At 44.7% G+C, this 13,258-nt stretch overlaps 1 protein-coding gene across 1 annotated transcript in view; it reads right to left on the reverse strand.

The window, feature by feature from the left end:
• LOC142289579 (uncharacterized) overlaps positions 1–13,258 on the reverse strand; it is a 128,122-nt gene that overhangs the window by 97,847 nt on the left and 17,017 nt on the right. The window contains 3 exon segments of the mRNA XM_075333599.1: positions 6,941–6,966; positions 9,338–9,427; positions 9,877–11,623. Coding sequence (XP_075189714.1) covers positions 6,941–6,966; positions 9,338–9,427; positions 9,877–11,623 — 1,863 coding nt within the window.

The raw sequence follows: 13,258 nt of genomic DNA on the forward strand, positions 1-13,258 counted from the left end.
TCTCTTTGAGATTAGACCTCCGTATTATCTAATTGCCTCCTAAGTACTCCTAGATAATTGAAAATAGATTGCCTTCCTAGATAGTGGGCCATCACCTTTTGTGTGGCATATATGGGGTTTAATAGATGGAAATACTTATAATCTTCCCCATAGTAACAACTCATAAGGCACCGGGACATATATTTTTCACATGTCCTGGAAGGCATGATAAAACCATATGGCTTTGAGGAGATACATTGAGGACTGGAGAATTTGTAAGGTGGAATTAATGCTATTTAGCTATCTCCGGCTCGGTACTGTTGAATGCAGTATGTGTGGGGAGGTCTATAAGAATCGTACACTGGAAGTGATGTCATTGGCTGCTTCCTAGACATTTTGGAACGCAGGATGATGGGGAGGAATGGAGAAGCCGCGTACCGGAAGTGACGCTGGATGACCGCTTCCGGCTAGAAACCAATGGAACGCACTGTACTGCGCAGTTGCGGAAGTGACCTCCCGGTCATTTCCGGTTAGTCGCCGTGGTGCGTCGCGATGCAGTCCCAGTGAGCGGATGCGGAAGTGACATATCAAGCACTTCCGGAGCGAAACTGGGAGGCGGGAACGGTAAGAACTTAAATCACTTATAAGACAGTGATGGATAAGGGAAGCCGCAGTATATGATAGTCGACATTATGGGACATGCAGAACTCTGAAAGCAGCCATTCATTACGCATCGAATGATTAACCCTATTATGGGCGGCTGATTCCACACTGTTTCTTGACCGTCATTTATAAAGCTACAAGGTATGTCCCCATCATACACTATTATTAGTGGTTCCACTTTCTCTTTGAGAACCTTTTAGATTTTTGAAATAGAACAAGATATTATATTATACTATGGATATGTTGTATTTTTCTTAGAGATCTACCTCGGATCATTCCCCTGATGAACCCCTAGAAAAATACAGGGGGGAAACGCGTCGGGATAGAGTACTGGATGGTCTCGGCAGATAAGTTATTCCCTGCTGGGATTTTACATCCATATATATATATAACAAATAATTTTTTGGTCTGAGATCTATATAATATCTATTAGTGGCTATAATATACCTATATATGCCTGAACTACTTATTGTGACTATTTGCACGACTATTTTTCCTGGTGGTGGGTCTCCCGTGCGTAACTGATTAGTTGCAGGGAGATATTAGGGAGAGACGACGTGGAGCGGGGGGTACCCAATAATTTATGGTGCACCTCCGCTGGTAGGTAGGTGAAAGGGAGGGATAGATATTTCATCCCCCAATCTCCTTATCTTAGTTTATTGGAGCAAGAAGTGCAACTACTATTGTTGCCCCTACCCTGAGAATAGCAAACAAACAGCACTATCCCCACTAATCGGATCTACCACTCTTCTACACCCACTTAAAACGTATTATTGTAATTATTATGTATAAGCATTGTTTTTATACTCATAGCTTTTAATATTTGATTAGAATAAAGTACCTTTTTAGCAGTATTTTCTTTTTGGTTTTCTTCATATTGACTCCTATCACTATACAATTTCTTGGTTATAATTAATCCCCAAATACCCCTCCAGGTCCGGCGTAATCCACACAAGGTCCCGCGACGCATCCAGCTCTGCTACATGAAGCTGACAGGAACGGCCATAGAACACCGCCACTCTGTCAGCTCCAGGTAGCAACTGAAGTGAGTCACGCTGTCAGCGGGGACGTCACTGAGGTAATGTGTGCGGTGACGAAGGGAGCGGTAGTGCTGGTGTGTATGCGGTGATGATGAGTGCGGTAGTGCCTGCGTGTGTGCAGTGATAATGATGAGTGCAGTAGTGCCTGCGTGTGTGCGGTGATGATGATGAGTGCGGTAGTGCCGGGGTGTGTGCAGTGATGATGATGAGTGCGGTAGTGCGGGAGTGTGTGCGGTGATGATAGGTGCGGTAGTGTGTGCGGTGATAGGTGCGGTAGTGCCAGGGTGTGTGCGGTGATGATGATGAGTGCGGTAGTGCCGGGGTGTGTGCAGTGATGATGAGGAGTGCGGTAGTGCCGGGGTGTGTGCAGTGATCATGATGAGTGCGATAGTGCTGGGGTGTGTGCAGTGATGATGGGGGGCTCTCTCTTGGCTTAATGCAACGTGTTATTTCACAGGAATCTGTTGCCTTTATATCACACTATTTACAACGCATCCGTGACATGCGTCACACAACGCATTGTGACGGATGCCGTTCAACGCAAGTATAAAGTATCCTAAGGCAGAATCAGTGAGAGATGAGAGCAGACTGTATCTATCTATAGCTGATAATGACAGACTGTTGCTACAAACCACAGATCTTCAGCATTTTTGCAGTTTTGCACTAGGTCAACTGTAAATCACAAGTTTATCACCTATCATGTGAACATCCTCACCTTGCACCTCAAATATCATAGATCTGAAACATTGTGATGCTGGAATTGGCGATTTTCTGTGTGGGCAATTTTCCATGTGGGCAATATTCCATGTGTGCAATTTTCTGTGTGGGCAATTTTCCGTGTGGGCAATTTTCCATGTGGGCATTTTTCCTGTGGGCAATTTTCCTGTGGGCAATTTTCAGGGAATCGTGCGTTCCCCCACCCCATGCTGGCATGTGCGTTCCCCCTCCCCCACCCCATGCTGGCATGTGCGTTCCCCCTCCCCCACCCCATGCTGGCATGTGCGTTCCCCCTCCCCCACCCCATGCTGGCATGTGCATTCCCCCTCCCCCACCCCATGCTGGCATGTGTGTTCTCCCACCCCATGCTGGCATGTGCGTTCCCCCACCCCCCGCTGGCATGTGCGTTCCCCCTCCCCCACCCCATGCTGGCATGTGCGTTCCTCCTCCTCCACCCCACCCTGGCATGTGCGTTCCCCCACCCCATGCTGGCGCTGCCCCCCCATCCCCACCTTGGCACAGCCGCACACGAGTTATAAAAAAAAAAAAGCAACACACAACTTACCTTCCTGCACCCCTCCCCCGCTGCGCGCCGCTGGGTCTTCAGATCCCACGCAGCCAGCAGACGACACCGGCGCCGCTCTCTGACGCTCCTCCGTCTCCTAGGCAACACACCTGCAGCCTGGGAGAGGAGGAGCTGCAGGATCGGGCGACAGCACGCGTGCCAGCAGAATGGGCTCAGCGTGCCCCTGGTGGCACGCGTGCCATAGGTTCGCCATCACTGTCCTAGGTTAATCATGGCAGGCGTCTATGAGACACATTCCATAATTAGCCTGTAAGTGAAAGTACATAAACACATAAACCCGAAAAAATACTTTATTTGGAATAAAAGACAAAAAACACCCTCTTTCCCCACTTTATTAAAATCCCCCAAATACCTTTCCAGGTCCAGCGTAATCCACGAGGTCCCGCGACGCATCCAGCTCTGCTACATGAAGCTGACAGGAACGGCCATAGAACACCGCCACTCTGTCAGCTCCAGGCAGCAACTGAAGTGAGTCACGCTGTCAGCGGGGACGTCACTGAGGTAATGTGTGCGGTGACGAAGGGAGCGGTAGTGCTGGTGTGTATGCGGTGATGATGAGTGCGGTAGTGCCTGCGTGTGTGAAGTGATAATGATGAGTGCAGTAGTGCCTGCGTGTGTGCGGTGATGATGATGAGTGCGGTAGTGCCGGGGTGTGTGCAGTGATGATGATGAGTGCGGTAGTGCGGGAGTGTGTGCGGTGATGATAGGTGCGGTAGTGTGTGCGGTGATAGGTGCGGTAGTGCCAGGGTGTGTGCGGTGATGATGATGAGTGCGGTAGTGCCGGGGTGTGTGCAGTGATGATGAGGAGTGCGGTAGTGCTGGGGTGTGTGCAGTGATCATGATGAGTGCGGTAGTGCTGGGGTGTGTGCAGTGATGATGGGGGGCTCTCTCTTGGCTTAATGCAACGTGTTATTTCACAGGAATCTGTTGCCTTTATATCACACTATTTACAACGCATCCGTGACATGCGTCACACAACGCATTGTGACGGATGCCGTTCAACGCAAGTATAAAGTATCCTAAGGCAGAATCAGTGAGAGATGAGAGCAGACTGTATCTATCTATAGCTGATAATGACAGACTGTTGCTACAAACCACAGATCTTCAGCATTTTTGCAGTTTTGCACTAGGTCAACTGTAAATCACAAGTTTATCACCTATCATGTGAACATCCTCACCTTGCACCTCAAATATCATAGATCTGAAACATTGTGATGCTGGAATTGGCGATTTTCTGTGTGGGCAATTTTCCATGTGGGCAATATTCCATGTGTGCAATTTTCCGTGTGGGCAATTTTCCGTGTGGGCAATTTTCCATGTGGGCATTTTTCCTGTGGGCATTTTTCCTGTGGGCAATTTTCCTGTGGGCAATTTTCAGGGAATCGTGCGTTCCCCCACCCCATGCTGGCATGTGCGTTCCCCCTCCCCCACCCCATGCTGGCATGTGCGTTCCCCCTCCCCCACCCCATGCTGGCATGTGCGTTCCCCCTCCCCCACCCCATGCTGGCATGTGCATTCCCCCTCCCCCACCCCATGCTGGCATGTGTGTTCTCCCACCCCATGCTGGCATGTGCGTTCCCCCACCCCCCGCTGGCATGTGCGTTCCCCCTCCCCCACCCCATGCTGGCATGTGCGTTCCTCCTCCTCCACCCCACCCTGGCATGTGCGTTCCCCCACCCCATGCTGGCGCTGCCCCCCCATCCCCACCTTGGCACAGCCGCACACGAGTTATAAAAAAAAAAAAGCAACACACAACTTACCTTCCTGCACCCCTCCCCCGCTGCGCGCCGCTGGGTCTTCAGATCCCACGCAGCCAGCAGACGACACCGGCGCCGCTCTCTGACGCTCCTCCGTCTCCTAGGCAACACACCTGCAGCCTGGGAGAGGAGGAGCTGCAGGATCGGGCGACAGCACACGTGCCAGCAGAATGGGCTCAGCGTGCCCCTGGTGGCACGCGTGCCATAGGTTCGCCATCACTGTCCTAGGTTAATCATGGCAGGCGTCTATGAGACACATTCCATAATTAGCCTGTAAGTGAAAGTACATAAACACATAAACCCGAAAAAATACTTTATTTGGAATAAAAGACAAAAAACACCCTCTTTCCCCACTTAATTAAAATCCCCCAAATACCTTTCCAGGTCCAGCGTAATCCACGAGGTCCCGCGACGCATCCAGCTCTGCTACATGAAGCTGACAGGAGCAGCCATAGAACACGACCGCTCTCTGTCAGCTCCACGCAGTAACTGAACTGAGTCGCGCTGTCAGCAGGGACGTCACTGGGGTAATGCCTGTGGGTGTGCGGTGATGATGGGTGCGATAGTGCCTGCGTGTGCGGAGATGATGAGTGTGGTAGTGCCTGCGTGTGCCGTGATGATGGGGGCGCTCTCTCTCGGCTAGAAAAGTTAACGCAACGCGTTATTTCACAGGAATCCTGTCATGTAGAACTGTTGAGGGGTCTTCATCCCCCTCCTCTTCTTCACCAGCCACAGGTCGTCATGACGATTATCTGATTGGCCTGGAAGCTTAAGGTATTTATGACTTTGGGTAATGGTAGAACTAAAGCCAAAAGATTCAGAGAAAGACAATTCTTTGTTATATTGGCGGGAAAACTTCCAAAGCAGGTTTTAAGGGCTGTATTAATGCCAGAAAAATGAAAAACATATCTCCAGAATCCCTGTGGAGTGCTGAGCCCAACGCACCGTCTAGTTCTACCGGGGAATCGCTGGAATCACAAAAAATTAGTATTGTCCAGTAAAATTGTACTAGAGGCGTTGTGTTTGGTATCAATGTAAATGAAAAATCGAGATATTAAATATGACGCTAATATCTTGCACCTGAGTGGCCCGGGAGCAAAGATATGAAAAATCCTAGAATTAAGAAGCTTTGTAACCATCTCAAGCACAGCCCACAAAGATTGTAAAATAATGTCACAGAGAAGGGGGGTCACCTAAGGCATAATAGGAACTGGCCCTCTCGGGGGGCCAGTCAGTCAGTACTTTATAGGGCATCATGAAGGGTGATGCTGGCCGATTATAACATCTTCTTCTCTTGGAGTTCCCTCCACTCCCTAAGCAGACGTCACTTCTATGGCACAAGCTTAGTAAGTTTCACTTTTATACCTTTTATTTTAATGTAACTGTGTATGCCATAATGTGTATTGTTCCCTTTTGTAAATTCTTGTATATTCTTTAAACATTGCCTATTTTCGGATTAAATATATAAAAAATGTAAGTTTCTTTCCTTATGCTTTATATACGAATCCAAAAACCCGAAGGGCCTTATGCTATCTGAAACGGGTCCCCAGCTACCTGTAGAAAGTCTGGGTGGTGGCAGCGTAATTCTATTGCATAGAATTATTGGAGTGCTATCATTAAGGGTACCGAGGTATATAAATATTCCATTAGCAGGAATCGTGGATATATACATTTACCCTTGCTGTGAGACCTCCAATATTTGGCATTATCAGCTCAGCAGCCCCATCTTATGCATTGTCCTGCAGTACCAAAAGTGGCCTGCAGACAAGGGGGGCGCTAGAGAGTAGTCGTGTGTGACAAATCAGTGAACAGCTGCGGATTTCTGAGTGACTTCCCCGGCTGTTCGTGACAAATCCGTTGCCTTTATTATCACACTATTTGCAAGGCATCCGTCACACAACGCAATGCAACGGATGCCGTTCAACGCAAGTGTGAAACTAGCCTAACTGCAAACAAAGGTTTCTGTACCAATTGCTAAGTGCTGTATTTCCATTGTATCAAATACTTATTTAACATAATAAAATCTAAATTCATTATTTAAAGATCATGCAATGTAATTTTCTGTATTGTTTCTTTATTCTGTCACAGTTGAAGTTACCTACAATAAAAATTACAGCCCTCTCTATTCTTTGCAGGTGGGAAAATTTGCTAAATTGTCCACGTATCAAATTCAAATATTGTGAGAATAAGCTTCTTACCTTTTGATACAACTTGAGTTGTCTTTCTGAGGAAGGCAAGGTGGTTGGATCAGTGGTTCTCAGAAATAGTGGGTCGCTGTTCAGGCACCAGATTTTGTTGCCAATCAGCATGGGACATATAAGATTTTGCGTGAGTGGTCCTAATTAAATTATAAAGATCATGTATGTATGTATAGAAGACACCCCTCTGAAACAATAAAGTATCAGAAGTAGCTCTCCCTTTGTCTCAAACAAATAAAAGATTACATCATCATCACTAATTTCAATAAGACTATATAAACTTTTAGGCTATGTGCGCACAGTGCGTTTTTCGCGGCGTTTTTGCGTGTTTTTCGGGTGCGTTTTTGGCCTCAAAACTGCAGGACTTTGCTTCCCCAGCAAAGTCTATGAGTTTTCATTTTTGCTGTCCGCACACATCTGTTTTTTTTCAGCTGCGTTTTTGTGGTGCCACAAAAACGCAGCATGTCAATTATTCCCGCGTTTTTCACTGCGCTTTTCATCCATTGAGTTCAATGGGATGTTGAAAGACGCAATGAGAAACGCAAATAGCTGCGTTTCTAAGACCAAAAACGCAGCTATAAACGCAGGAGGTGGGTAGTAAAGTGACGTGTACAGTAAGAGGATTCCTTCTGTCAGTATATACAGAAGCGTGAATCCTCCCGGTACCGTCACCACCGCTTCCACCTCCAGTCCTGTGCATGTATGCTGCCGTGCGGCGCCATGTCTGGGCGGGAGGTGGAAGCGGCTGCGAAAACAAAAGTTAACAGTAGAAAAAAAAAAAAAAGTTATACTCACCTGTCTGCAGACTCTCGGTGCCATGCCCGCTCCCATCTCCTCTCACGGTATCGCCACCCCCGCTCCGGCTGTGTGCAGACGGCCGGGAAACCTCCGATGGATGCAGGACCTGGCGATGGATCACCTGATGCAGTCACCTGACGCATCAGGTGATCGTAAGTATCGCGGTGACGCGGGAGCCCGGCCGGTATCAGCGGATGCGTCAGGAGACTTCATCCCTGATTACCGGCAGCTGCTGCAGCGATCGGACAGGATCAGACTCCCGCCCCATCGCTGCAGGAGCTGCCGGTAATCAGCACATAAGTGAGTATTATTTTTTTTTTTTGCACCGATGCATCTGCTGATTGTATAATTGGCTTTTATACAATCAGCTGATGTGTGATGGGATCCTGACACATCATCTGATCGCTTTGCCTTCCAGCAAACCGATCAGATGATATTGGATCCAGATTGGACGGCGCGGGACCCTGACCCAGGATTACTGCGGAGGGGGGGGTTCTTTATTTCAATAAAGATGGAGTCACTAATTGTGTTGTGTTTTATTTCTAATAAAAATATTTTTCTGTGTGTTGTGTTTTTTTTTTATCTTTACTAGAAATTCATGGTGGCCATGTCTAATATTGGCGTGACACCATGAATTTCGGGCTTAGGGCCAGCTATACAGTTAGCCCTAACCCCATTATTACCCAGCGAGCCAGCCGGCATCAGGGCAGCTGGAAGAGTTGGATACAGCGCCAGAAGATGGCGCTTCTATGAAAGCGCCATTTTCTGGGGTGGCTGCGGGACTGCAATTCACAGCGGGGGTGCCCAGAAAGCATTGGCACCCTGCACTGTGGATTCCAATCCCCAGCTGCCTAGTTGTACCCGGCTGGACTCAAAAATTAGGTGAAGCTCACGTCATTTTTTTTTTAAATTATTTCATGAAATTCATGAAATAATTTAAAAAAAAAGGGCTTCCCTATATTTTTGGTTCCCAGCCGGGTACAAATAGGCAGCTGGGGGTTGGGGGCAGCCCGTCCCTGCCTGCAGTACCCGGCTAGCATACAAAAATATGGCGAAGCCCACGTCATTTTTTTTGTTTGGCGGGGGCAAAGAAATCCTGCATACAGTCCTGGAAGGAGGATGCTGAGCCTTGTAGTTCGACAGCTGCTGTCTGCTCTCCTGCATACACTATTGGATGGAGTATGCTGAGCCTTGTAGTTCTGCAGCTGTCTGCTCTTCTGCATACACTAGTGGAGAATGAAGAACACATTGAAGAAGGAAATGACAGACCTTTTTTTTTTGTTCACTGATAAAAAACGCATAAGGACGCAGTGAGCAAAAACGCAGCAAAACGCAGCAAAAAAAACGCACCAAATCGCGGCAAAACGTGTGCGTTTTTTGCCGCTTTTTTTCGACGCAGGTGCGTTTTTGTGCGTTTTAGCGGCCAAAAACGCACAAAAACGCAGCTTCAAAAAGACGCAGTGTGCGAACCTAGCCTTAGTTTCACATTCCTGAACTTCACTTTTAACAAAGAAATTGAAACTATACAAGTCCTTATCTAAAGTAAACAGAGGGGTCTCTGCTGCATTACACCAGGGGAGACACGGTACAGGCTCTTACACAAAGACAAAATGGAGTGTAGATTTAACAAAATGGATTCTGCTCTCATTCAAGCAATATACAAATGGATGAATAAAGCGTACAGCTTGGCTATAACAAAAAAAAAAATCTATCAAATTAAAAATGTGTAAAAAGATAATTTGTAAACAGGCGGCACGGTGGCTCAGTGGTTAGCACTGCAGTCTTGCAGCGCTGGGGTCCTGGGTTCGAATCCCAACAAGGACAACAATTGCAACGAGTTTGTATGTTCTCCGCGTGTTTGCGTGGGTTTCCTCTGGGTACTCCGGTTTCCTCCCACATTCCAAAGACATAAAGATAGGGACCTTAGATTGGGAGCCCCAATGGGGACAGTGTTCCTGATGTATGAAAAGCGCTGCGGAATATGTTAGCGCTATATAAAAATAAAGATTTATTTTTTATTTTATTTTTAAATGATCCATTATAAAAAGTACACAACCGTAATGACATAAAATGAACTCTTTATTAACAGAAATTAATAGACTTTTACTATTTACTAAAACAGACAATCTATTAATGACTATGGCTTCACTCCTGTGTGAATTCTCTCATGTCTAATAAGAAGTGATTTCCAAGCAAAACATTTCCCACATTCTGCACATGAATAAGGCTTCTCTCCTGTGTGAATTCTCTCATGTCTAATAAAAAGTGATTTCCGAGCAAAACATTTCCCACATTCTGAACATGAATATGGCTTCTCTCCTGTGTGAATTCTCAAATGTTGAACAAGATTTGGTTTTACAGCAAAACATTTCCCACATTCTGAACATGAATATGGCTTCTCTCCTGTGTGAATTCTCTCATGTGTAACACGATCTGATTTCTGAGCAAAACATTTCCCACATACTGAACATGAATATGGCTTCTCTCCTGTGTGAATTCTCAAATGTTTAACAAGATTTGGTTTTAAAACAAAACATTTCTCACATTCTGAACATGAATATGGCTTCTCTCCTGTGTGAATTCTCAAATGTTGAACAAGATTTGGTTTTACAGCAAAACATTTCCCACATTCTGAACATGAATATGGCTTCTCTCCTGTGTGAATTCTCTCATGTGTAACACGATCTGATTTCTGAGCAAAACATTTCCCACATACTGAACATGAATATGGCTTCTCTCCTGTGTGAATTCTCTCATGTGTAACACGATCTGATTTCTGAGCAAAACATTTCCCACATACTGAACATGAATATGGCTTCTCTCCTGTGTGAATGGTCTCATGTGTAATAAGATTTGATTTCCAATTAAAACATTTCTCACATTCTGAACATGAATATGGCTTCTCTCCTGTGTGAATTCTCTCATGTGTAACAAGATGTGATTTCTGAGCAAAACATTTCCCACATTCTGAACATGAATATGGCTTCTCTCCTGTGTGAATTCTCTCATGTGTAACAAGATCTGATTTCTGAGCAAAACATTTCCCACATTCTGAACATGAATATGGCTTCTCTCCTGTGTGATTTCTCTCATGTGTAATGAGAGCCAATTTATGAGCAAAACATTTCTCACATTCTGAACATGAATATGGCTTCTCTCCTGTGTGAATTCTCTCATGTGTAACAAGACTTGATTTCCGATCAAAACATTTCCCACATTCTGCACATGAATATGTTTTCTCTCCTGTGTGAATTCTCTCATGTGTAACATAATTTGATTTCAGAGAAAAACATTTCCCACATTCTGCACATGAATAAGGCTTCTCTCCTGTGTGAATTCTCTCATGTGTAATAAGATTTGATTTCCGATTAAAACATTTCCCACATTCTGAACATGAATATGGCTTCTCTCCTGTGTGAATTCTCTCATGTGTAACAAGATGTGGTTTCTGAGCAAAACATTTCCCACATTCTGAACATGAATATGGCTTCTCTCCTGTGTGATTTCTCTCATGTGTAATGAGAGCCAATTTATGAGCAAAACATTTCTCACATTCTGAACATGAATATGGCTTCTCTCCTGTGTGAATTCTCTCATGTGTAACAAGATTTGATTTCAGAGAAAAACATTTCCCACATTCTGCACATGAATAAGGCTTCTCTCCTGTGTGAATTCTCTCATGTCTAATAAGAAGTGATTTCCAAGCAAAACATTTCTCACATTCTGAACATGAATATGGCTTCACTCCTGTGTGAATTCTCTCATGTGTAATGAGATTTGATTTCTTAGAAAAACATTTCTCACATTCTGAACATGAATATGGCTTTGCTTCTTTGTTACTTTCACTTCCCTTAGCATTCTGTGTGGGACTCCTGGTACAGTCATCTGCCATAAATAAAATTGAAGTTATAAGCTTTTAATAATATAACCTCAAACATACACAGACACACATAAATCCATACAAATTCCAAAGTGTGTAGTGTTCTACTTTAAAAGGCCTATGTGACAGTAAATACCCAAAATGACATTTTAAAAACTGCACCCTTCTAAGTGCTCAAAACGACATTCAATAAAACATATCTACAAAAGCATATCCAGTGGCACTCAATAATATAAGGATACTTTGGCATTGCATTACTGCTGTAGAAATATTAGAAAAAAGGGATTAATACATAGGTAATGAGAAAAACGAGTAAAACGACATAGGCATTGCATTACTGCTTTAGAGATATTTGCAAAGTGAGATTCTTCGTTTATGTACAGGTAAAATAGATCTTTGTACCGTGTTAGCCAGTAGAGAAAAAAAATTGTTTAAAAGAACTGAAGTCCTCAGTGCTTGATACCTTTTAATGGCTAACTGAAAAGATGGTAATAATAGCAAGCTTTCGAGACTACTCAGGTCTCTTCTTCAGGCTCAATATAACACAATCTGAAGAGTCACATATTTATACACAACAGGACATAGAATGGGGCAGTAAATAAAACAAGTTATGTGAAGCAGAACTATCACTATGGCAAGAGGACAAACTGTTGTGGCCATAAATATTGCTGCAGTTCAGTGTGAAAGTTTTGCCCCTGGATGGTCTGAGGAGCACATCTCTTAATTGATGTAAAAAGACATGAATCCATGAGACACAATCATCAGTCCTGCTCTGAATGTGTCAAAGGTCATCATAAGTTTGTACTCCCATAGTCTCCTATCTCTCTGGGACTTGAAGTTACCTTTCAATACCAGCAATTTCATGTCCATGATGCTGTGGTCTGGGTTACAAAAATGTTTGGCCACAGGTAGATCTATCCTTTTTTCTCTAATAATGTGGCGGTGAGAATTCATCCTTGTCCTGAGCTGTTGTCCTGTCTCCCCTACATACAGACCCCAGTTGGACATTTAGTACATATAATTAAGTACACCACATTGGTTGTGGTGCAGCTGAAGATAAATGGGATCTTGTAGTCCTGATGTGATCTGGGAATCTTTATCTTGTCCGTTGTCAATATAAATGGACAGGTCTTACATTTTTTTCTGGTTGAAGGGAAGTGTTCTTGTAGTTGTTGGAGAGGACAGGGAGCTTCTGACAATGAAGCTTCTTAGATTTGGGGGCTGTCTAAAACACAGAAGTGGGGGGGCTGGAAAAATAGATTTTAACTGGGCATCTTTTTGCACTAATGGTTGTAGTTTCCGTGTAGCTCCTCTTAACACCTCCAGATGTGGAAAGTGATTGCAAGAGGGACCCAGTTGTTTTCTTCTTTAGTTTTATAATGTAGGAGATGGTTTCTTGATATTCTCATGGCTCTTGTAATCTGGTTTTCAATGGTTCTTAAGTGGTAGCCTTGATTCATAAAGGTCTTTCTGAGGCCCTCAAGGTGATTGTCTTTATCTGTACTGTTGGAACATATCCAATTGTACCTGATAAACTATTATATACAGACAGGCTATGTGTTTTGGATGAAAACTGTCCCATTTCAGGTATGTTGGACGGTCAATTGGCTTCTTCTACAGGGATGTCTATTTCATTGTTC

The sequence above is a fragment of the Anomaloglossus baeobatrachus genome, unplaced genomic scaffold, assembly GCF_048569485.1.
Source record: "Anomaloglossus baeobatrachus isolate aAnoBae1 unplaced genomic scaffold, aAnoBae1.hap1 Scaffold_98, whole genome shotgun sequence".
In the NCBI taxonomy this organism is placed as follows: Eukaryota; Metazoa; Chordata; class Amphibia; order Anura; family Aromobatidae; genus Anomaloglossus; species Anomaloglossus baeobatrachus.